The sequence below is a fragment of the Oncorhynchus kisutch genome, linkage group LG18 (genome assembly GCF_002021735.2).
Source record: "Oncorhynchus kisutch isolate 150728-3 linkage group LG18, Okis_V2, whole genome shotgun sequence".
In the NCBI taxonomy this organism is placed as follows: domain Eukaryota; kingdom Metazoa; phylum Chordata; class Actinopteri; order Salmoniformes; family Salmonidae; genus Oncorhynchus; species Oncorhynchus kisutch.
In genome coordinates, this window is record NC_034191.2 from 5,940,038 (window position 1) to 5,963,833 (window position 23,796).

The following is a 23,796-nucleotide window of genomic DNA, read 5'->3' on the forward strand; positions in this document are numbered from 1 at the left end:
TGATAAAAGGTCAAATAAAATCATATAGGCCTCCCGGGTGGCACAGTGGTCAAAGGCACTACATTGCAGTGCTAGCTGTGCCACCAGAGACTCTGGGTTTGAGCCCAGGCTCTGTCGCAGCCGGCCGCGACCGGGAAGTTCGTGGGGTGACACACAATTGGCCTAGCATCGTCTGGGTTAGGGAGGGTTTGGCCAGTAGGGATATCTTTGTCTCATCGCACACTAGCAACTCCTGTGGTGGGCCGGGCGCAGTGCACGCTGACCAGGTCGCTAGGTGCACAGTGTTTCCTCCGACACATCGGTGCGGCTGGCTTCCGGGTTGGAGGCGCGCCATGTTAAGAAGCAGTGCGGCTTAGTTGGGTTGTGTTTCGGAGGATGCATGGCTCTCGACCTTAGTCTCTCCCGAGCCTGTACGCGAGTTGTAGCGATGAGACAAGATAGTCACTACTAACAATTGGATACCACGAAATTGGGGAGAAAAAGGGGGGTAATTTTTATTTTTTATAAATAAAGTTGTATAAAAAAAGATGTGTATAACAAAAAAGCTCACAGAATGACTATGACAGATTGGAGAGCTTTGCTAGCTGACAGTGCGGAGGAGTCACAGTTTCAGCTCACAGAATGACTGTATGACAGATTGGAGAGCTTCGCTAGCTGACAGTGCTTAGGGACTGTGGTGACAGATTGGAGAGCTTTGCTAGCTGACAGCGCTGACTCACAGCTTCCTGTAATGTACCCAAGCAGCCTAGAGAAGTATGTGCATCCCAAAATGGCGCCCTATTCCCGCTATAGTGCACTACTTTAGACCAGGACCCATAGTGCACTATATAGTGGATAGGGTGCCATTTGGGAAGCAGCTAAGGTGTGAATCACAGCGATTAAAAGCATCAGGAATCACACACCCTCACCACATCAGGTAGCCTTAAGTTAGAGACAACAGTCTCACACAGCGTAAAATACGGCATAGTCCAACCAACAAGAAAATCACAGTTGATGGTATGAACCAATAAAAAGAACAAAGACACGACAAACACTGAAGAAACATCTTTAGTTAAGTAAAGAGGAAGTAGATGTATTTTAGAGAGCAGGCTCACCAGATGCAGCATGTCAGAGATGGACTCTGAGGAGCGCTTGCTCCTCTTCAGGGCAGACATGGGAGGCTGGCGGACAGAAAAGACGACAGACAGATGGAGAGACGGAGAGGAGGAGAGCACAGTCAGACAGACGGAAAGAAAGAAGATTCCAGAGCGGAGGAGAGGACCGTCGGTCAGTCAAAGCCTCAGTCAGCGGAAGAAGGGAAGAGTCCAATATAAAGGAGAGCTCTCTCTCTCTCCCTCTCTCTCTCTCTCCTCCCTCTCTCTCTCCACCCCAAAGGGCTTTATTAGCATGGGAAACATATGTTAACATTGCAAAAGCAAGTGAGGTAGATAATATACAAAAGTGAAATAAACAAAAATGAACAGTAGACATTACACTCACAGAAGTTCCAAAACAATAAAATGTCATATTATGTATATTCACAGTGTTGTAACAATGTACAAATGGTTAAAGTACAAAAGGGAAAATAAATAAGCATAAATATGGGTTTATATTTACAATGGTGTTTGTTCTTCACTGGTTGATCTTTTCTCGTGGCAACAGGTCACAAATCTTGCTGCTGTGATGGAACACTGTGGTATTTCACCCAGTAGATATGGGAGTTTATCAAAATTGGATTTGTTTTCGAATTCTTTATGTTTACTATGTTACTTCCAATCTAGGAGACCAGGCTGGCACATGTAATGTCATGTAGCGTTGTTTTACCCAGCCTGATGCACCGAATACTTTTTACGTTTGCAAGGCAACTTCATGGCAACTTCATGGCAACTTCAAGGCAACTTCAAGGCAACGTCATGGCAACTTCATGGCAACTTCATGGCAACTTCATGGCAACTTCAAGGCAACTTCAAGGCAACTTCAAGGCAACTTCAAGGCAACTTCATGGCAACTTCATGGCAACTTCAAGGCAACTTCAAGGCAACTTCATGGCAACTTCAAGGCAACTTCATGGCAACTTCATGGCAACTTCAAGGCAACTTCATGGCAACTTCAAGGCAACTTCAAGGCAACTTCAGAAAAAGTAACTTGACACTGTGTTGAACAGTCAGCACAATTTTGAATTATAACAAAATGACAACACAGCAGACGAAAAAGCTTACTCCAGAACTGGAATATTCGGTCGACTCTGATAAGTTGATGCTAACATGCACAACTGGGGTACTGTTTGACATGTGCGTTTGGGGTTCAACCATTTTACTATACGCGGTTCATAACTAGCTTACTGTTTCTTTAAACAAAACAATTTGTTTTCTTGGCTATGGGTTTGTGTGGTCTTGGTTGTTCTTCAATGAAATGTAGTGTAGCTAATTGTAGGTGTTTGTCCTGTCTGAAATCTGACTACCTCATATTACTGCTTGGTCAGTGCAACGAAGAAGAAGAAGAAGAAGAAGAAGAAGACAACATGAGTAGCATGGCAGTTTCCAAAAAATATGGTGGTTTAAACTTAACATACTAGTTATGTTTTGTATAATCTATTGTGGTGCATGAACTGGCCATACACGTTAGCTAACGTTACAATCTTACAATGGCTAAGGTTACTTAACTAGCTAAAATGAATTGGCTATCATAGCAGCCTTGGATGTTTATTTGTGGACATTTTGTATGTACTCTGTCTACACGCAAGTGTCTAGATCAGCAGTTTACACATGACGACTTCAGCCTTACGTGAAAAACCTTACTTGGTAAAAATATAGCTAGCCATCTTTCCTCACTTGTTGGATAACTAACTAGCTAATCAAAACCACATTAATTGGCTAGCTACCTTTTATTTGCCTGTTCCGTTAGCAAAATATTTTTCAGTTGATATTTAGCTAGCTGCTAGCAGAGGCTAGTTGCTGGACTTTGTACAAGCTAACATTAGCTATATAACCTAGCAAATCAAAATGTCTGTTTGCATTTATTGATTAACCTCAGCTTGAACACCACCATAAAGCTAGCTAAATACAGTAGTCTAGGTTTGTATTTATTGATTAACCTCAGCTTGAACACCACCATATAGCTAGCTAAATACAGTAGTCTAGGTTTGTATTTATTGATTAACCTCAGCTTGAACACCAGCATATAGCTAGCTAAATACAGTAGTCTAGGTTTGTATTTATTGATTAACCTCAGCTTGAACACCACCATATAGCTAGCTAAATACAGTAGTCTAGGTTTGTATTTATTGATTAACCTCAGCTTGAACACCACCATATAGCTAGCTAAATACAGTAGTCGAGGTTTGTTCCACACACTTCTCATGACTGGCAGCACGGTGCAACCAGAACTCAGAGCTTCAGCTAAAAATATATATTATTGTCAGAAATGCTACAAAAACGTTAGCATATTGTTGACTGAAATGTGTACACGCGAGAGCAATAAATGATACATTTAATATAAACCGATGCTACAAACTTAGTCAATCCTGCATTTTTTAAAGTCCATAAAGGTCACTTTATGGACGATACAGTCTCGTTGTAATCCGACGTCTAGAATTTAAGCTAGGTAGGCGCAATAAATACTATTAAAAATCAATTGCTAACCACCTTGTTAAAAAAAATCTGGTACGTGGTTCTCAGTAACGGCCCGGACGGCTCATGACAAGAGGCGGATTGTGTTGTGTACATTTTTTATTTTATTTGACCTTTATTTAACCAGGCAAGTCAGTTAAGAACAAATTCTTATTCAATCATTTCTCCACATGGCTTCAGAGAGCTCAATCAGGGGCAATCATTTCTCCACATGGCTTCAGAGAGCTAATCAGGGGGCAATCATTTCTTCATATGGCTTCAGAGAGCTAATCAGGGGGCAATCATTTCTCCGCATGGCTTCAGAGAGCTAAATCAGGGGGCAATCATTTCTCCACATGGCTTCAGAGAGCTAAATCAGGGGGCAATCATTTCTCCACATGGCTTCAGAGAGCTAAATCAGGGGGCAATCATTTCTCCACATGGCTTCAGAGAGCTAAATCAGGGGGCAATCATTTCTCCACATGGCTTCAGAGAGCTAAATCAGGGGGCAATCATTTCTCCACATGGCTTCAGAGAGCTAAATCAGGGGGCAATCATTTCTCCACATGGCTTCAGAGAGCTAAATCAGGGGGCAATCATTTCTCCACATGGCTTCAGAGAGCTAATCAGGGGCAATCATTTCTCCACATGGCTTCAGAGAGCTAAATCAGGGGGCAATCATTTCTTCACATGGCTTCAGAGAGCTCAATCAGGTGCAATCATTTCTCCACATGGCTTCAGAGAGCTAAATCAGGGGGCAATCATTTCTCCACATGGCTTCAGAGAGCTAAATCAGGGGGCAATCATTTCTCCACATGGCTTCAGAGAGCTAAATCAGGGGGCAATCATTTCTTCACATGGCTTCAGAGAGCTAAATCAGGGGGCAATCATTTCTCCACATGGCTTCAGAGAGCTAATCAGGGGCAATCATTTCTCCACATGGCTTCAGAGAGCTAAATCAGGGGGCAATCATTTCTTCATATGGCTTCAGAGAGCTAAATCAGGGGGCAATCATTTCTCCACATGGCTTCAGAGAGCTAATCAGGGGGCAATCATTTCTCCACATGGCTTCAGAGAGCTAATCAGGGGGCAATCATTTCTCCACATGGCTTCAGAGAGCTAAATCAGGGGGCAATCATTTCTCCACATGGCTTCAGAGAGCTAAATCAGGGGGCAATCATTTCTCCACATGGCTTCAGAGAGCTAATCAGGGGGCAATCATTTCTCCACATGGCTTCAGAGAGCTAATCAGGGGGCAATCATTTCTCCACATGGCTTCAGAGAGCTAATCAGGGGGCAATCATTTCTCCACATGGCTTCAGAGAGCTAATCAGGGGCAATCATTTCTCCACATGGCTTCAGAGAGCTAATCAGGGGGCAATCATTTCTCCACATGGCTTCAGAGAGCTAATCAGGGGCAATCATTTCTCCACATGGCTTCAGAGAGCTAATCAGGGGGCAGTTTTTTATTTTATTTTTTAGAAGGCTGCTCTGAGGTCAACAGGATGACACTGGTTGTCTTGCAGTGAGGCCAGGGTTGTCTAAGTGACAAATAGAACCCTATTCCCTATGTAGTGCACTACCTTCGGAGGGGGTGGGGGGGGGAGCGAGAGAGAGAGAGAGAAAAGACAGAAGAACTGCAGTGAAAATATTGACTAATGAGAGGAAGTATGAACTACAGCAGGTGTCAGACACTAGACGTTCAGGTGGAGATGTAATATAAACGTCAGCCCATGAAACCAAGCTTGAAGTACACTCTGACTGAAAACCACCTCAAATGTAGCTACATACCACAGCTGTTGCATTCTAATTATCCTAGCCTAGCCTGCACCCATATGTTTCTGTGTAAACTGACCCTGCCATTTTATTCTATGCAGCTACAATGCTATCAGCAACCTCCTGGGAAAAAGTTCCAAATGGCACCCTATTCCCTACATGGCCCACTACTTTTGGACCAGAGCCCAGTGCACTACGTCAGGAATCGGGTGTCATTTGGAACACATCACTCTTATTCTATGACATGCAGGCTTTGTTAGTTCACCCTGACTAGCTTATTTAGTCTGTTTGCATTGTCTGTCCATTTATTAGGAAGTTATTCTACTGAATTTATAACAAACACTGCCCCCCGTTAAACAATCTAAATCACCATTCATAATTTATAATCAAGCATTTAGAATAAAGACTAATCAAAAGGGGGCACCCATCACTCTCTCTCTCCCTCTGCTCTTCCCCCCCCCAAAACAAATCCCATCCCTCCATTCCTGGTCCACCGAGGTTTTCATCCAACTATGTAGCCAAAGCTGACATATCAACAAGCTGTTGAACAGCTAAAGTAACTAGACGTGATGACGAAGATCTAATCATTTTCAAAGCTTTGAAAATACACCCCCCCCCCCCTCCCCCAAATTGTCTGTAAGGATTTTCTGCATCCTATGTAAAAGGAAAAATTGGGTCACGGACGAGTCCAAATCATGCACATTAGGAGGAGGGGTAAGAAGAAACTGTATGTCTGTATCACTTTATTCTCCAGCCAAGAGTCAATGAGTTGGTGGCAGATGGTGCAGAATATGGTGCAGAGAGGGGACGTCGCCTGATTCCAGACGGTGCAGAGAGGGGACGTCGCCTGATTCCAGACGGTGCAGAGAGGGGACGTCGCCAGATTACAGACGGTGCAGAGAGGGGACGTCACCAGATTACAGACGGTGCAGAGAGGGGACGTCATCAGATTACAGACGGTGCAGAGAGGGGACGTCTCTAGATTACAGACGGTGCAGAGAGGGGACGCCGCCTGATTACAGACGGTCCAGAGGGGACGTCTCTACATTACAGACGGTGCAGAGAGGGGACGACGCCAGATTACAGACGGTGCAGAGGGGGGACGTCGCCAGATTACAGACGGTGCAGAATATGGTGCAGAGAGGGGACGTCGCCAGATTACAGACGGTGCAGAGAGGGGACGTCGCCAGATTACAGACGGTGCAGAGAGGGGACGTCTCTAGATTACAGACGGTGCAGAGAGGGGACGTCTCTAGATTACAGACGGTGCAGAGAGGGGACGTCGCCAGATTACAGACGGTGCAGAGAGGGGACGTCGCCAGATTACAGACGGTGCAGAGAGGGGACGTCGCCAGATTACAGACGGTGCAGAGAGGGGACGTCGCCAGATTACAGACGGTGCAGAGAGGGGACGTCGCCAGATTAAAGACGGTGCAGAGAGGGGACGCCGCCTGATTACAGACGGTCCAGAGGGGACGTCTCTACATTACAGACGGTGCAGAGAGGGGACGACGCCAGATTACAGACGGTGCAGAGGGGGGACGTCGCCAGATTACAGACGGTGCAGAGAGGGGACGTCGCCAGATTACAGACGGTGCAGAGAGGGGACGTCGCCAGATTACAGACGGTGCAGAATATGGTGCAGAGAGGGGACGTCGCCAGATTACAGACGGTGCAGAGAGGGGACGTCGCCAGATTACAGACGCTGCAGAGAGGGGACGTCGCCAGATTACAGACGGTGCAGAGAGGGGACGTCTCTAGATTACAGACGGTGCAGAGAGGGGACGTCGCCAGATTACAGACGCTGCAGAGAGGGGACGTCGCCAGATTACAGACGGTGCAGAGAGGGGACGTCGCCAGATTACAGACGGTGCAGAGAGGGGACGTCTCTAGATTACAGACGGTGCAGAGAGGGGACGTCGCCTGATTCCAGACGGTGCAGAGAGGGGACGTCGTCTGATTACAGACGGTGCAGAGAGGGGACGTCTCTACATTACAGACGGTGCAGAGAGGGGACGTCGCCAGATTACAGACGGTGCAGAGAGGGGACGTCTCTAGATTACAGACGGTGCAGAGAGGGGACGTCTCTAGATTACAGACGGTGCAGAGAGGGGACGTCGCCTGATTCCAGACGGTGCAGAGAGGGGACGTCGCCTGATTACAGACGGTGCAGAGAGGGGACGCCTCTAGATTACAGACGGTGCAGAATACGATGCAGAGAGGGGACATCTCTAGATTACAGACAGTACAGCACAATGTTCAGTGAAGCACAGAGACGAACCACTGGTGATCCACACTGTCAACATAATCACATCAATGTTTGTTGTCATTTGTATCACTGGTTCATTATTATGCACTTTGTATTTGCTGCATTGTGGTGACGCAGGGCTCCCTCGGAAAAGAGACGTTGGGTCTCAATGGGACGTCCCTGCTTGAATAGAGGTGAAATAGGAAGGAGAAGAGAACCTTTACCTTTCTGCATTGGTCTGCCTCGCTGAAGATCTCAGAGTCGTCGTCCAGGCTGTCTCCAGAACTATCCAGCATCAGGCCAACCCCGTCATCCAGAATCTCCTCTGGAACATGAAGTATATAAACACCACATCAACAATACAAACAAACAATACAAACATTAACAACAATGCAAACATCAACAACAATACAAACAAACAAATACAAACATCAACAATAAACAACACAAACATCAACAATAAACAAATACAAACATCAACAATAAACAACACAAACATCAACAATAAACAACAAAAAATCAACACAAACATCAACAACACAAACATCAACAACACAAACATCAACAACACAAACATCAACAACACAAACATCAACAGCATAGACAGACCATGGTGAGCAGCTGTCCTGCTAGCATATCAATATTACCAGGTTCCCAAATGTTCCCTAACAGGTCAGTATAGAGGACTACTGTAACTCACCCTGGTTCACGTCAGTATAGAGGTCTACTGTAACTCACCCTGGTTCACGTCAGTATAGAGGACTACTGTAACTCACCCTGGTTCACGTCAGTATAGAGGTCTACTGTAACTCACCCTGGTTCATGTCAGTATAGAGGTCTACTGTAACTCACCCTGGTTCACAGAGAAGATGTCTGTGTGGAGGACTTCCTGTGCGTCAGAGCGTCGGGGGGGCAGATAACAGATCTGTCGTCGGTCCGTGGAGGGCAGAGTGTTGACGGTCAGGGACAGAGAGGCCTGGGAAAACGCCCCCTTCATGTCCCCGAACTTCAATCTGCATGAGTCTTTCCCATTCAGCTGCAAGATCTCATCGCCCGCATTCAGACCTGAAGAGCCAAGACGGTATATTAGTGTGTGTGTGCTCACTCGTGCTCATCTGAGATGTATTGTACAAGCTGAACAAAAATAAATATAATAAGCACAGCACAGCTGAAAACGGCAGAATGGCTGGATGTTGGACTATTTTTTTCTGAATCAATAAAATTTATTTTATGAAGGCATTCTTTTTTTTTTACATCAGCAGTTTTCACAAAGTGCTATACAGAAACCCAGACTAAAATATCTCTCTCTCTTTTTAAGAATTAAGTTTCTTCAAGAGGACCGTCACAGGAAAGGAAGACCCAGAGGTACCTCTGCTGCAGAGGATAAGTTCATTAGAGTTACCAGCCTCAGAAATTGCAGCACAAATAAATGCTTCACAGAGTTCAAGTTACAGACACATCTCAACATCAATTGTTCAGAGGAGACTGTGTGAATCAGGCCTTCATGGTCGAATTGCTGCAATGAAACCACTACTAAAGGACACCAATAAGAAGAAGAGACTTGCTTGGGCCAAGAAACACGAGCAATGGACATTAGACTGGTGGAAATCTGTCCTTTGGTCTGATGAGTCCAAATTTGAGATTTTTGGTTCCAACCACTGTGGCTTTGTGAGATGGAGAGTAGGTCATTGGATGATCTCCGAATGTGTGGTTCCCACCGTGAAGCATGGAGGAAGAGGTGTGATGGTGCTTTGCTGGTGATACAGTCAGTGATTTATTTAGAATTCAAGGCACACCACAGCATTCTGCAGCGATACGCCATCTCCTTTAGTTTGCTCTTATTGGGATTATCATTTGTTTTTCAACAGGACAATGACCCAACACACCTCCAGGCTGTGTAAGGTCTATTTGACCAAGAAGGAGAGTGATGGAGTGCTGCATCAGATGGCCTGGCATCCACAATCACCCAACCTCAACCCAATTGAGATGGTTTGGAATGAGTTGGACCGCAGAGTGAAGGAAAAGCAGCCAAAAAAGTGCTCAGCATATGTGGGAACCCCTTCAAGACTTTTGGAAAAGCATTCCAGGTGAAGCTGGTTGAGAGAATGCCAAGAATGTGCAAAGCTGTCATCAAGGCAAAGGGTGGCTACTTTGAAGAATCTCAAATATATTTTGATTTGTTTAACACTTTTTGGGGGGGTTACTGCATGATTCCATATGTGTTATTTCATAGTTGTGACGTCTTCACTATTATTCTACAATGTAGAAATGAGAAGAAAAAAAAGAAAAAAACCCTTGAATGAGAAGGCGTGTCCAAACTGTTGACTGGTACCTGTAGCTAATAGGAAACCATTTGGGACAAAGACACTGTTATGGAAATTCTACACAGGGACACTCGAAGTCAATATTAAATGGATTCATTCTTTATTATCAACAGGCTTAATTTATAGAACATATTCTGGGCGTTCTGCCAAATGGTTCTAAGGAGGTCGTTATGTCGTCCCCCCCCCCCCCCCCCACACACACACCCATACCCCCCCCCCAACACCCATACCCCCCCACAACCAAACCCCCCCCACACACACCCATACCCCCCCCACACCCATACCCCCCCCCCACACCCATACCCCCCCCCACACCTCCCCCCACAACCAACCCCCCCCCCCCCCCCCCCCCACACACACACCCATACCCCCCCCACACCCATACCCCCCCCCACTCTCATACCTTTACCAACAGATTTGATTTGATGAACCGATGATTATTTTACCACACGAAGACAAGATGAACATTTTCAGGGCTGTCTTTCTTCACATGATAAACATTTAAAAAAATGTCCATCACAACACTTCTCAGTGCGTTGTCATATTCAACCATGCCAGTCGTGAGGATCGTTATGCTAATCAGAAGACTAGAGGCTGTTGGATAACTGTTTTCTTTAGTCCATTTTTGCACAATTATCAAATGAGCCATTAATATCCATTCATTGCTAAAAAATTACAAAAATGCTTCACCACCCCCATATTGACCTCAACATTAACACTGGAGAGAGCATCCCCCCTCACACACACACAGACAGTTTGGAATGTCTCATCAACTGCAGTAATTATATGATTGTATAGCCTTTTCAGTGGAGATTGCATAGCGATGGCTGATGAAACGAATAATATGATATCTTCCCTCTCCCTGCCCTCTCTGTCTGGCATGAAAGTATTCATATCGTCCCTCTCCTCTCTGTCTGGCATGCAACTAATCATATCGTCCCTCTCCTCTCTGTCTGGCATGCAACTAATCATATCTTCCCTCTCCTCTGTCTGGCATGAAACTAATCATATCGTCCCTCTCCTCTCTGTCTGGCATGAAACTAATCATATCGTCCCTCTCCTCTCTGTCTGGCATGAAACTAATCATATCTTCCCTCTCCTCTCTGTCTGGCATGAAACTAATCATATCGTCCCTCTCCTCTCTGTCTGGCATGAAACTAATCATATCTTCCCTCTCCTCTCTGTCTGGCATGAAACTAATCATATCTTCCCTTTCCCTGCCCTCTGTCTGGCATGCAACTAATCATATCGTCCCTCTCCTCTCTGTCTGGCATGCAACTAATCATATCGTCCCTCTCCTCTCTGTCTGGCATGCAACTAATCATATCGTCCCTCTCTTCTCTGTCTGGCATGCAACTAATCATATCTTCCCTCTCCTCTGTCTGGCATGAAACTAATCATATCGTCCCTCTCCTCTCTGTCTGGCATGAAACTAATCATATCTTCCCTCTCCTCTCTGTCTGGCATGAAACTAATCATATCTTCACTCTCCTCTGTCTGGCATGAAACTAATCATATCTTCCCTCTCCTCTCTGTCTGGCATGAAACTAATCATATCGTCCCTCTCCTCTCTGTCTGGCATGAAACTAATCATATCTTCCCTTTCCCTGCCCTGTCTGTTCTGTTATATACTCAGATACAGATAAATGGATATGGAAACTAATTTAAGTTGTGATTTGTAATGAACCTCTAGCGAAGGCCAATCCTCCCGCCTTTACATCGGTTATGTAGAGCTGCTGCACCAAATCCTCCTCTACCACTGAGATGGAAAACCCTGGAGGAGAGGAGAGGAGAGAGAGAGAGAGGGACAGAGAGAAAGGGAGGGAGAGAGGGACAGAGAGAAAGGGAGGGAGAGAGGGAGAGGGGGACAGAGAGAAAGGGAGGGAGGGAGGGAGGGAGAGAGTGAGTGAGTGAGTGAGTGAGTGAGTGAGTGAGTGAGTGAGTGAGTGAGTGAGTGAGTGAGTGAGTGAGTGAGTGAGTGAGTGAGTGAGTGAGTGAGTGAGTGAGTGAGTGAGTGAGTGAGTGAGTGAGTGAGTGAGTGAGTGAGTGAGTGAGTGAGTGAGTGAGTGAGTGAGTGAGTGAGTGAGTGAGTGAGTGAGTGAGTGAGTGAGATGAGAGAGAAACACTTCATTAATTGAAAGCACATCACTAAATCACCTGGGATTTATTTTCTCTGCCCTGACAGGGATTGGTCTAAGAAAGACAGGAAGTCTGAGATGTGACTGGAAGTCAATAACAGGATACATCACAACCGCGAGTTGAAATATTCACTCTGTATACTACAACATGATCGGAATTAAAAAGGGGAGGCGCTTCAGAATTGTAGTGCACCACTTTAGACCAGGGCCCATAGTAATGCACTATATAGAGAATAGGGTGCCATAGTAGTGCACTATATAGGGAATAGGGTGCCATAGTGGTACACTATATAGGGAATAGGGTGCCATAGTAGTGCACTATATAGGGAATAGGATGCCATAGTAGTGCACTATATAGGGAATAGGATGCCATAGTAGTGCACTATATAGGGAATAGGGTGCCATAGTAGTGCACTATATAGGGAATAGGGTGCCATAGTGGTACACTATATAGGGAATAGGGTGCCATAGTGGTACACTATATAGGGAATAGGGTGCCATAGTAGTGCACTATATAGGGAATAGGGTGCCATAGTAGTGCACTATATAGGGAATAGGGTGCCATAGTAGTGCACTATATAGGGAATAGGGTTCTTCAGAATTGCATTCTAAGCATGTCAAATGATCTGTGCATGTGGACATAAATGACATTGACTGCATCCCAAATGCCACCCCATTGTCTTTATAGTGAAGTGTACTCCTTTTAGCCAGGTGCCAAAGGTCTCTGGTCTAAAGTAGTGCACTATATAGGGAATAGGGTTCTATAGGGCCCTGGTCTAAAGTAGGTCACTATATAGGGAATAGGGTGCCTAACCAATCATACAGGACTCATCCTTACCGTAACCAATCATTCTTACCGTAGCCAATCATACAGGACTCATCCTTACCGTAGCCAATCATACAGGACTCATCCTTACCATAGCCAATCATACAGGACTCATCCTTACAGTAGCCAATCATACAGGACTCATCCTTACCGTAGCCAATCATACAGGACTCATCCTTACCGTAGCCAATCATACAGGACTCATCCTTACAGTAGCCAATCATACAGGACTCATCCTTACCGTAGCCAATCATACAGGACTCATCCTTACCGTAGCCAATCATACAGGACTCATCCTTACCGTAGCCAATAATACAGGACTCATCCTTACCGTAGCCAATCATACAGGACTCATCCTCACCGTAGCCAATCATACATGACTCATCCTTACCGTAGCCAATCATACAGGACTCATCCCTGTCGAACTGGATGACTTTGGTTATTTTGGAGCCCAGCTCTATCTCTTTGTAAAGCTGTGGAGAGAAGGAGAGAGAGAGAGAAGGAGAGAGAGAGAGAAGGAGAGAGAGAGAGAGAGAAGGACAGGGAGAGATGAAGAGAGAAAGAAGGAGAGAGAGAAGGAGAGAGAGAGAGAAGGACAGGGAGAGATGAAGAGAGAATGAAAGAGGAGAGAGGAGAGAGAGAGAGAAAGAGAGAGATGGAGAGAGAGAGAGAGAAAGAGAGAGGAGAGAGATGGAGAGATGGAGAGAGAGAAAGAAGGAGAGAGAGAGAGAGAAAGAGAGAGGAGAGAGATAGAGAGAGAGAGAGAGATGGAGAGAGAGAGAAAGAGAGAGGAGAGAGATGGAGAGATGGAGAGAGAAAGAAGGAGAGAGAGAGAGAGAGAAAGAGAGAGGAGAGAGATGGAGAGAGAGAGGAGAAAGATGGAGTGAGATGGAGAGAGAGAGAGAAAGAAGGAGAGAGAGAGAGAGAGAGAGAGAGAGAGAGAGAGAGAGAGAGAGAGAGAGAGAGAGAGAGAGGAGAGAGAGAGGAGAGAGGAGAGAGAGATGAAAAGAGAGAAGGAGAGAGAGAGAGAGAGAGAGAGAGAGAGAGATGGTGGTGAGAGATGGAGAGAGAGAAGGAGCAGGAATGTCGTTACAAAAAGAAGCAGGAACGGAATACGACGAGGAGGGAGTCTAATTTATTTATTACGCTGGCGTGTCATCTCAGTGGGATGCTAAGACTGTGACAGGAGATCATCTGTGATGAGGAAATGAGAAACGTACCAAGTCACACAGCTGCTCGTCAGGTTTAGGGATGTAGAATTGGACTTGGTTATCCATGAGGAACTTGAGACGCAGGTAATGTTTGGTGGAATCCAGCTGGTGGGCCTGTGGAGTTTAAGTAGAGAACACACACACACACAGTTTAGTAAAGATTCAGAGTGTGGAGTTTAGAAGTGAGAAAGAGGATCGGTACAGGGTAGGGCTGCATCTCAATTCTCCACCCTTATCCCCAAAGTGTGCACTTGTGCACTTCATGGATTGGTGTAATCATTGGCTAGACGTCATTAGATCCATGACTGGAAGTTAACTGTGTTAAAAGCTGGAAAATGGGGACACAATAAGAATCAGAGTATTTCACAATTCAGTGCGTCTGTCATCAAACAAGCTGATCAACACTTACTGTAAACTGTGTTGAAGCTGTACACATTTTAAACCATCTTAATAAGAACAACCTATGAGTGAAAATGTGACCATTTAATTTCAGAACACATACACTGTAAGTACTATAATATACCAAGATGCTAAACGTTTGAAACCAACTTTATATGACGGACGTAATCTCGGTACAGTTAATGATTTGAACGCGAGTGACTTCTCATTTTTTGCATGAGGAAGTCTGTGTGAGCCAGGGGGAGAGGAGGGGAACAGGTGGAGAGGGAGGGGGAAAAGGGGGAGAGGAGGGGGGAAAGGGGGAAAGGGAGGGGAACAGGTGGAGAGGGAGGGGGAAAAGGGGGAGAGGAGGGGGGAAGGTGGAGAGGGAGGGGGAAAGGGGGAGAGGAGGGGGAACAGGTGGAGAGGGAGGGGGAAAAGGGGGAGAGGAGGGGGAAAAGGGGGAGAGGAGGGGGAAAAGGGGGAGAGGAGGGGGGAAAGGGGGAGAGGAGGGGGAACAGGTGGAGAGGGAGGGGGGAAAGGGGGAGAGGAGGGGGAACAGGGGGAGAGGAGGGGGGAAAGGGGGAGAGGAGGGGGAAAGGGGGAAAGGGGGAGAGGGAGGGGAACAGGTGGAGAGGGAGGGGGAAAAGGGGGAGAGGAGGGGGGAAAGGGGGAGAGAGGGGGAAAGGGGGAGAGGAGGGGGAAAAGGGGGAGAGGAGGGGGAAAAGGGGAGAGGAGGGGGGAAAGGTGGAGAGGGAGGGGGAAAGGGGGAGAGGAGGGGGGAAAGGTGGAGAGGAGGGGGGAAAGGTGGAGAGGGAGGGGGAAAGGGGGAGAGGAGGGGGAACAGGTGGAGAGGAGGGGGAAAAGGGGAGAGGAGGGGGAAAGGTGGAGAGGGAGGGGGAAAGGGGGAGAGGAGGGGGAAAGGTGGAGAGGGAGGGGGAAAGGGGGAGAGGAGGGGGAACAGGTGGAGAGGGAGGGGGAAAAGGGGGAGAGGGGGGGGAAAGGGGGAGAGGAGGGGGAAAGGTGGAGAGGGAGGGGAAAGGGGGAGAGGAGGGGGAACAGGTGGAGAGGGAGGGGGAAAAGGGGGAGAGGAGGGGGGAAAGGGGGAGAGGAGGGGGAAAAGGGGGAGAGGAGGGGAACAGGTGGAGAGGGAGGGGGGAAAGGGGGAGAGGAAAGGGAACAGGGGAGAGGAGGGGAACAGGTGGAGAGGGAGGGGGAAAAGGGGAGAGGAGGGGGGAAAGGGGGAGAGGAGGGGGAACAGGGGAGAGGAGGGGGAAAGGGGGAGAGGAGGGGGAACAGGGGGAGAGGAGGGGAAACAGGGGGAGAGGAGGGGGAAAAGGGGAGAGGAGGGGAACAGGTGGAGAGGGAGGGGGAACAGGTGGAGAGGAGGGGAACAGGTGGAGAGGGAGGGGGAAAAGGGGGAGAGGAGGGGGAAAAGGGGGAGAGGAGGGGGAAAGGGGAGAGGAGGGGGGAAAGGGGGAGAGGGAGGGGAACAGGTGGAGAGGGAGGGGGAACAGGGGGAGAGGGGAACAGGGGGAGAGGAGGGGGAAAAGGGGGAGAGGAGGGGGGAAAGGGGGAGAGGAGGGGGAAAAGGGGGAGAGGAGGGGGAAAGGGGGAGAGGAGGGGGAAAGGGGGAGAGGAGGGGGAACAGGTGGAGAGGGAGGGGGAAAGGGGGAGAGGAGGGGAACAGGGGGAGAGGAGGGGGAAAAGGGGGAGAGGAGCGGGAACAGGGGGAGAGGAGGGGGAAAAGGGGGAGAGGAGGGGGAACAGGTGGAGAGGGAGGGGAAAAGGGGGAGAGGAGGGGGAACAGGTGGAGAGGGAAGGGGAAAAGGGGGAGAGGAGGGGGGAAAGGGGGAGAGGAGGGGGAACAGGGGGAGAGGAGGGGGAACAGGGGGAGAGGAGGGGGAACAGGGGGAGAGGAGGCGGAACAGGGGGAGAGGAGGGGGAACAGGGGGAGAGGAGGCGGAACAGGGGAGAGGAGGGGGAACAGGAGGGGGAACAGGGGGAGAGGAGGGGGAACAGGGGGAGAGGAGAAGAACCTTTTGGGACTCAGTTCTTGTCTCATTACTGAGCTAATTTCAGTGTGAGGTAGCAGCCATAATGCCTGTGTGAGGTAGCAGCCATAATGCCTGTGTGAGGTAGCAGCCATAATGCCTGTGTGAGGTAGCAGCCATAATGCCTGTGTGAGGTAGCAGTGTAGGTTAGTTAAGTTGCTAGTTACCTTGCAGACGGTCTCCAGTGTAGGTTAGTTAAGTTGCTAGTTACCTTGCAGACGGTCTCCAGTGTAGGTTAGTTAAGTTGCTAGTTACCTTGCAGACGGTCTCCAGTGAAGGTTAGTTAAGTTGCTAGTTACCTTGCAGACGGTCTCCAGTGAAGGTTAGTTAAGTCACTAGTTACCTTGCAGATGATCTCCAGTGTAGGTTAGTTAAGTTGCTAGTTACCTTGCAGACGGTCTCCAGTGTAGGTGAGTTAAGTCGCTAGTTACCTTGCAGATGGTCTCTGGTATAGGTTAGTTAAGTTGCTAGTTACCTTGCAGACGGTCTCCAGTGTAGGTTAGTTAAGTTGCTAGTTACCTTGCAGACGGTCTCTGGTGTAGGTTAGTTAAGTTGCTAGTTACCTTGCAGACGGTCTCCGGTGTAGGTTAGTTAAGTTGCTAGTTACCTTGCAGACGGTCTCCAGTGTAGGTTAGTTAAGTTGCTAGTTACCTTGCAGACGGTCTCCGGTGTAGGTTAGTTACGTTTTTAGTTACCTTGCAGATGGTCTCCGGTATAGGTTAGTTAAGGTGCTAGTTACCTTGCAGATGGTCTCCAGCGTGTACAGAGCAGACTCTCCAGGCTGGACGATGGCGAGGACAGGCTGGTCGTTAGGAAGACACACCCAGGACGGGGTCAGGTGGTCAGGCACCCAGATATCACTGTCTGTCATGTGACTGTCTGAGTTGACCTGAGGAAGACTCTTCCCCTCATGACTCTTCTGGAGAGATAGAAAGACATTGTTTAGACCTAGCTTATTTGTTTTATGGTATTTAACCAGGCAAGTCAGTTAAGAACAAATTCTTATTTTACAATGACGGCCTGTGGGTTAACTGGCCTAGGAACAGTGGGTTAACTGGTCTAGGAACAGTGGGTTAACTGGTCTAGGAACAGTGGGTTAACTGGCCTAGGAACAGTGGGTAACTGGCCTAGAACAGTGGGTTAACTGGTCTAGGAACAGTGGGTTAACTGGCCTAGGAACAGTGGGTTCACTGGGTCTAGGAACAGTGGGTTAACTGGTCTAGGAACAGTGGGGTTAACTGGTCTAGGAACAGTGGGTTAACTGGCCTAGGAACAGTGGGGTTAACTGGTCTAGAACAGTGGGTTAACTGGCCTAGGAACAGTGGGGTTAACTGGTCTAGGAACAGTGGGTTAACTGGCCTAGGAACAGTGGGTTAACTGGTCTAGGAACAGTGGGTTAACTGGTCCTAGGAACAGTGGGGTTAACTGGTCTAGGAACAGTGGGGTTAACTGGCCTAGGAACAGTGGGTTAACTGGTCTAGGAACATGGGTTAAACTGGTCTAGGAACAGTGGGGTTAACTGGTCTAGGAAACAGTGGGTTAACTGGTCCTAGGAACCGTGGGTTAACTGGTCTAGGAACAGTGGTTAACTGGTCTAGGAACAGTGGGTTAACTGGTCTAGGAACAGTGGGGTTAACTGGTCTAGGAACAGTGGGTTAACTGGCTAGGAACAGTGGGTTAACTGGTCTAGGAACAGTGGGTTAACTGGTCTAGGAACAGTGGGTTAACTGGTCTAGGAACAGTGGGTTAACTGGTCTAGGAACAGTGGGTTAACTGGTCTAGGAACAGTGGGTTAACTGGTCTAGGAACAGTGGGTTAAACTGGTCTAGGAACAGTGGGTTAACTGTCTAGGAACGTGGGTAACTGGTCTAGAACAGTGGGTTAACTGGTCTAGGAACAGTGGGTTAACTGGTCTAGGAACAGTGGGTTAACTGGTCTAGGAACAGTGGGTTAAACTGGTGCTAGGAACAAGTGGGGTTAACTGGTCTAGGAACAGTGGGTTAACTGGCCTAGGAACAGTGGGTTAACTGGTCTAGGAACAGTGGGTTAACTGGTCTAGGAACAGTGGGTTAACTGGTCTAGGAACAGTGGGTTAACTGGTCTAGGAACAGTGGGTTAACTGGTCTAGGAACAGTGGGGTTAACTGGTCTAGGAACAGTGGGTTAACTGGCCTAGGAACAGTGGGTTAATGGTCTAGGAAAGTGGGTTAACTGGTCTAGGAACAGGGGTCTAACTGGCTCTAAGCAACAGCTGGGTTTAACTGCCGTCGTAGATGAACAGTGGGTTAACTGGCCTAGGAACAGTGGGTTATATGCCGTCTAGGAACAGTGCGCGTAACTGGTCTACGGAACAAGTGGGTCTGAACTGGCCTAGGAACAGGGGCGTTTAACTGCGTCTAGAACAGTGGTTAACTGGTCTAGGAACAGTGGGTTAACTGTCTCCACGGAAACAGGGTTAGACCTGGTCTAGGAACAGTGGGTTAACTGGTCTAGGAACAGTGGGGTTAACCCTGGTCGTAGGAACAGTGGGTTAAACTGGTCTAGGAACAGTGGGTTAACGGGCTAGAAACAGTAGGTTAACCTGGCGGCTAGGAACAGTGGTTAACTGGTCTAGGAACCAGTGGGACGTTAACTGGTCTAGGAACGTGGGTCTAGACTGGTCTAGGACAGTGGTAACTGGTCTCAGCGAACAGTGCGGTTAACTGCCTTGTTCAAGGGCAGAATGAACAGATTTGTACCTTGTCCAGCTCGGGGGCGTTAATGAACTTGCATGACTACCTGTCAGTTGGTGGGTTAAAGTACCCAACGGTCATATTTGAGCGAAAAGGGTAAAGATATTTTAATATAAAATGCCACAAGTAAAAGGTCACCAGTAATATACAACTTGAGTAAAAGTCTAAAAGTATTTGGTTTAAAATATACTGAAGTATCAACAGTAAAAATCATTTCAAATTCCTTATTTTAAGCAAACCAGATCTTTCTAGTAATTTTTTAAATGTATTTACGGATAGCCAGGGTCCCACTCCAACACTCAGACAAAATTTACAAACAAAGCATTTGTGTTTAGTGAGTCCTCCAGATCAGCGGCAGTAGGGATGACCAGGGATGTTCTCTGTTTAGTGAGTCATCCAGATCAGAGGCAGTAGGGATGACCAGGGATGTTCTCTGTTTAGTGAGTCCTCCAGATCAGAGGCAGTAAGTGATGACCAGGGATGTTCTCTGTTTAGTGAGTCCTCCAGATCAGAGGCAGTAGGGATGACCAGGGATGTTCTTCTGTTTAGTGAGTCCACCAGATCAGAGGCAGCAGGGATGACCAGGGATGTTCCTCTGTTTAGTGAGTCCTCCAATCAGAGGCAGTAGGGATGACCAGGGATGTTCTCTGTTTAGTGAGTCCTCCAGATCAGAGGCAGTAGGGATGACCAGGGATGTTCTCTGTTTGGTGAGTCCGACCAGATCAGAGGCAGTAGGGATGACCAGGGATGTTCTCTGTTTAGTGAGTCCTCCAGATCAGAGGCAGTAGGGATGACCAGGGATGTTCTCTGTTTAGTGAGTCCTCCAGATCAGTGGCAGTAGGGATGACCAGGGATGTTCTCTGTTTAGTGAGTCCTCCAGATCAGAGGCAGTAGGGATGACAGGGATGTTCTCTGTTTAGTGAGTCCTCCAGATCAGAAGGCAGTAGGGATGACCAGGGATGTTCTCTGTTTAGTGAGTCCTCCCAGATCAGAGGCAGTAGGGACGACCAGGGATGTTCTCTGTTAGTGAGTCCTCCCAGATCAGAGGCAGTAAGGATGACCAGGGATGTTCTCTGTTTAGGGAGTCCTCCAGATCAGAGGCAGTAGAGATGACCAGGGATGTTCTCTGTTTAGTGAGTCCTCCAGATCATAGGCAGTAGGGATGACCAGGGATGTTCTCTGTTTAGTGATTCCTCCAGATCAGAGGCCAGTAGGGATGACCAGGGATGTTCTCTGTTCAGTGAGTCCTCCAGATCAGAGACAGTAGGGATGACCAGGGATGTTCTCTGCTTCAGTGAGTCCTCCAGATCAGAGGCAGTAGGGATGACCAGGGATGTTCTCTGTTTAGTGAGTCCTCCAGATCAGAGGCAGTAGAAATGACCAGGGATGTTCTCTGTTTAGTGAAGTCCTCCAGATCAGAGGCAGTAAGGATGACCAGGGATGTCTCTCGCTTTAGGGAGTCCTCCAGATCAGAGGCAGTAGAGATGACCCCAGGGATGTTCTCTGTTTAGTGAGTCCTCCAGATCATAGGCAGTAGGGGATGACCAGGGATGTTCTCTGTTTAGTGATTCCTCCAGATCAGAGGCAGTAGGGATGACCAGGGATGTTCTCTGTTCAGTGAGTCCTCCAGATCAGAGACAGTAGGATGACCAGGGATGTTCTCTGTTTAGTGAGTCCTCCAGATCAGAGGCAGTAGGGATGACCAGGGATGTTCTCTGTTTAGGGAGTCCTCCAGATCACAGGCAGTAGAGATGACCAGGGATGTTCTCTGTTTAGTGAGTCCTCCAGATCATAGGCAGTAGGGATGACCAGGGATGTTCTCTGTTCAGTGAGTCCTCCAGATCAGAGGCAGTAGGGAAGACCAGGGATGTTCTCTGTTTAGTGAGTCCTCCAGATCAGAGGCAGTAGGGACTGAACCAGGAATGTTCTCTGTTCAGTGAGTCCTCCAGATCAGAGACAGTAGGGATGACCAGGGATGTTCTCTGTTAGTGAGTCCTCCAGATCAGAGCAGTAGGGATGACAGGGATGTTCTCTGTTTAGTGAGTCCTCCAGATCAGAGGCAGTAGGATGACCAGGGATGTTCTCTGTTTAGTGAGTCCTCCAGATCAAGAGGCAGTAGAAATGACCAGGGATGTTCTCTGTTTAGTGAGTCCTCCAGATCAGAGGCAGTAAGGATGACAGGGATGTTCCTCTGTTTAGGGAGTCCTCCAGATCAGAGGCAGTAGAGATGACCAGGCGATGTTCTCTGTTTAGTGAGTCCTCCAGATCATAGGCAGTAGGGGCACCTGACCCAGGGATGTTCTCTGTTAGTGATTCCTCCAGATCAGAGGCAGTAGGGATGACCAGGGATGTTCTCTGTTCAGTGAGTCCTCCAGATCAGAGACAGTAGGGATGACCAGGGATGTTCTACTGTTTAGTGAGTCCTCCAGATCAGAGGCAGTAGGGATGACCAGGGATGTTCTCTGTTTAGGGAGTCCTCCAGATCACAGGCAGTAGAGATGACCAGGGATGTTCTCTGTTTAGTGAGTCCTCCAGATCATAGGCAGTAGGGATGACCAGGGATGTTCTCTGTTCAGTGAGTCCTCCAGATCAGAGGCAGTAGGGATGACCAGGGATGTTCTCTGTTTAGTGAGTCCACCAGATCAGAGGCAGTAGGGATGACCAGGGATGTTCTCTGTTTAGTGAGTCCACAGATCAGAGGCAGTCAGGGATGACGCAGGATGTTCTTTGTTTAGTGAGTCCTCCAGATCAGAGGCAGTAGGGAAGACCAGGGATGTTCTCTGTTTAGTGAGTCCTCCAGATCAGAGGCAGTAGGGATGACCAGGAATGTTCTCTGTTCAGTGAGTCCTCCAGATCAGAGACAGTAGGGATGACCAGGGATGTTCTCTGTTTAGTGAGTCCTCCAGATCAGAGGCAGTAGGGATGACCAGGCGATGTTCTCTGTTTAGTGAGTCCTCCAGATCAGAGGCAGTAGGGATGACCAGGGATGTTCTCTGTTTAGTGAGTCCTCCAGATCAGAGGCAGTAGGGATGACCAGGGATGTTCTCTGTTTAGTGAGTCCTCCAGATCAGAGGCAGTAGGGATGACCAGGGATGCTTCTGTTTAGTGAGTCCTCCAGATCAGAGCAGTAGGGATGACCAGGGATGTTCTCTGTTTAGTGAGTCCTCCAGATCAGAGGCAGTAGGGATGACCAGGGATGTTCTCTGTTTAGTGAGTCCTCCAGACCAGAGGACAGTAGGGATGACCAGGGATGTTCTCTGTTTAGTGAGTCCTCCAGATCAGAGGCAGTAGGGATGACCAGGATGTTCTCTGTTTAGTGAGTCCTCAGATCAGATGCAGTAGGGATGACCAAGGGATGTTCTCTGTTTAGTGAGTCCTCCAGATCAGAGGGTAAGTAGGGATGACCAGGGATGTTCCTCTGTTTAGTGAGTCCTTCCAGATCGATGGCAGTAGGGATGCACCCAGGGATTGTTCTCTGTTTAGTGAGTCCTCAGATCGAGGCAGTAGGATGACCAGGGATGTCTCTGTTTAGTGAGTCTCCAGATCAGAGGCCAGTAGGGATGACCAGGGATGTTCTCTGTTTAGTGAGTCCTCCAGATCAGAGGCAGTAGTGGATGACCAGGGATGTTCTCTGTTTAGTGAGTCCTCCAGATCAGAGGCAGTAGGGATGACCAGGGATGTTCTCTGTTTAGTGAGTCCTCCAGATCAGAGGCAGTAGGGATGACCAGGGATGTTCTCTGTTTAGTGAGTCCTCCAGATCAGAGGCAGTAGGGATGACAGGGATGTCTCTGTTTAGTGAGTCCTCCAGATCAGAGGCAGTAGGTGACCAGGGATGTTCTCTGTTTAGTGAGTCCTCCAGATCAGAGGCAGTAGGGATGACCAGGGATGTTCTCTGTTTAGTGAGTCCTCCAGATCAGAGGCAGTAGGGATGACCAGGGATGTTCTCTGTTTAGTGAGTCCTCCAGATCAGAGGCAAGTAGGGATGACCAGGGATGTTCTCTGTTTAGTGAGTCCTCCAGATCAGAGGCAGTATGGATGACCAGGGATGTTCTCTGTTTAGTGAGTCCTCCAGATCAGAGGCACGTAGGGATGACCAGGGATGTTCTCTGTTTAGTGAGTCCTCCAGATCAGAGGCAGTTAGGGATGACCAGGGATGTTCTCTGTTTAGTGAGTCCTCCAGATCAGAGCAGTAGGGATGACCGGGATGTTCTCTGTTAGTGAGTCCTCCAGATCAGAGGCAGTAGGGATGACCAGGGATGTTTCTCTGTTTAGTGAGTCCTCCAGATCAGAGGCAAGTAGGGATGACCAGGGATGTTTCTCTGTTTAGTTGAAGTCCTCCAGATCAGAGGGCAGTAGGGTATGACCAGGGATGTTCTCTGTTTAGTGAGTCCTCCAGATCAGAGGCAGTAGGGATGACCAGGGATGTTCTCTGTTTAGTGAGTCCTCCAGATCAGAGGCAGTAGGGATGACCAGGGATGTCTCTGTTAGTGAGTCCTCCAGATCAGAGGCAGTAGGGATGACCA

General features: G+C 48.1%; 1 protein-coding gene across 1 annotated transcript in view; it reads right to left on the reverse strand.

The window, feature by feature from the left end:
- LOC109879675 (T-lymphoma invasion and metastasis-inducing protein 1) overlaps positions 1-23,796 on the reverse strand; it is a 129,468-nt gene that overhangs the window by 35,032 nt on the left and 70,640 nt on the right. The window contains exons 11-16 of the mRNA XM_031796303.1: positions 17,282-17,529; positions 14,120-14,224; positions 13,291-13,372; positions 11,623-11,709; positions 8,464-8,676; positions 7,836-7,936 (exon numbers count right to left, since the gene is read on the reverse strand). Coding sequence (XP_031652163.1) covers positions 7,836-7,936; positions 8,464-8,676; positions 11,623-11,709; positions 13,291-13,372; positions 14,120-14,224; positions 17,282-17,529 — 836 coding nt within the window. The remainder of the gene's footprint in view (positions 1-7,835; positions 7,937-8,463; positions 8,677-11,622; positions 11,710-13,290; positions 13,373-14,119; positions 14,225-17,281; positions 17,530-23,796) is intronic.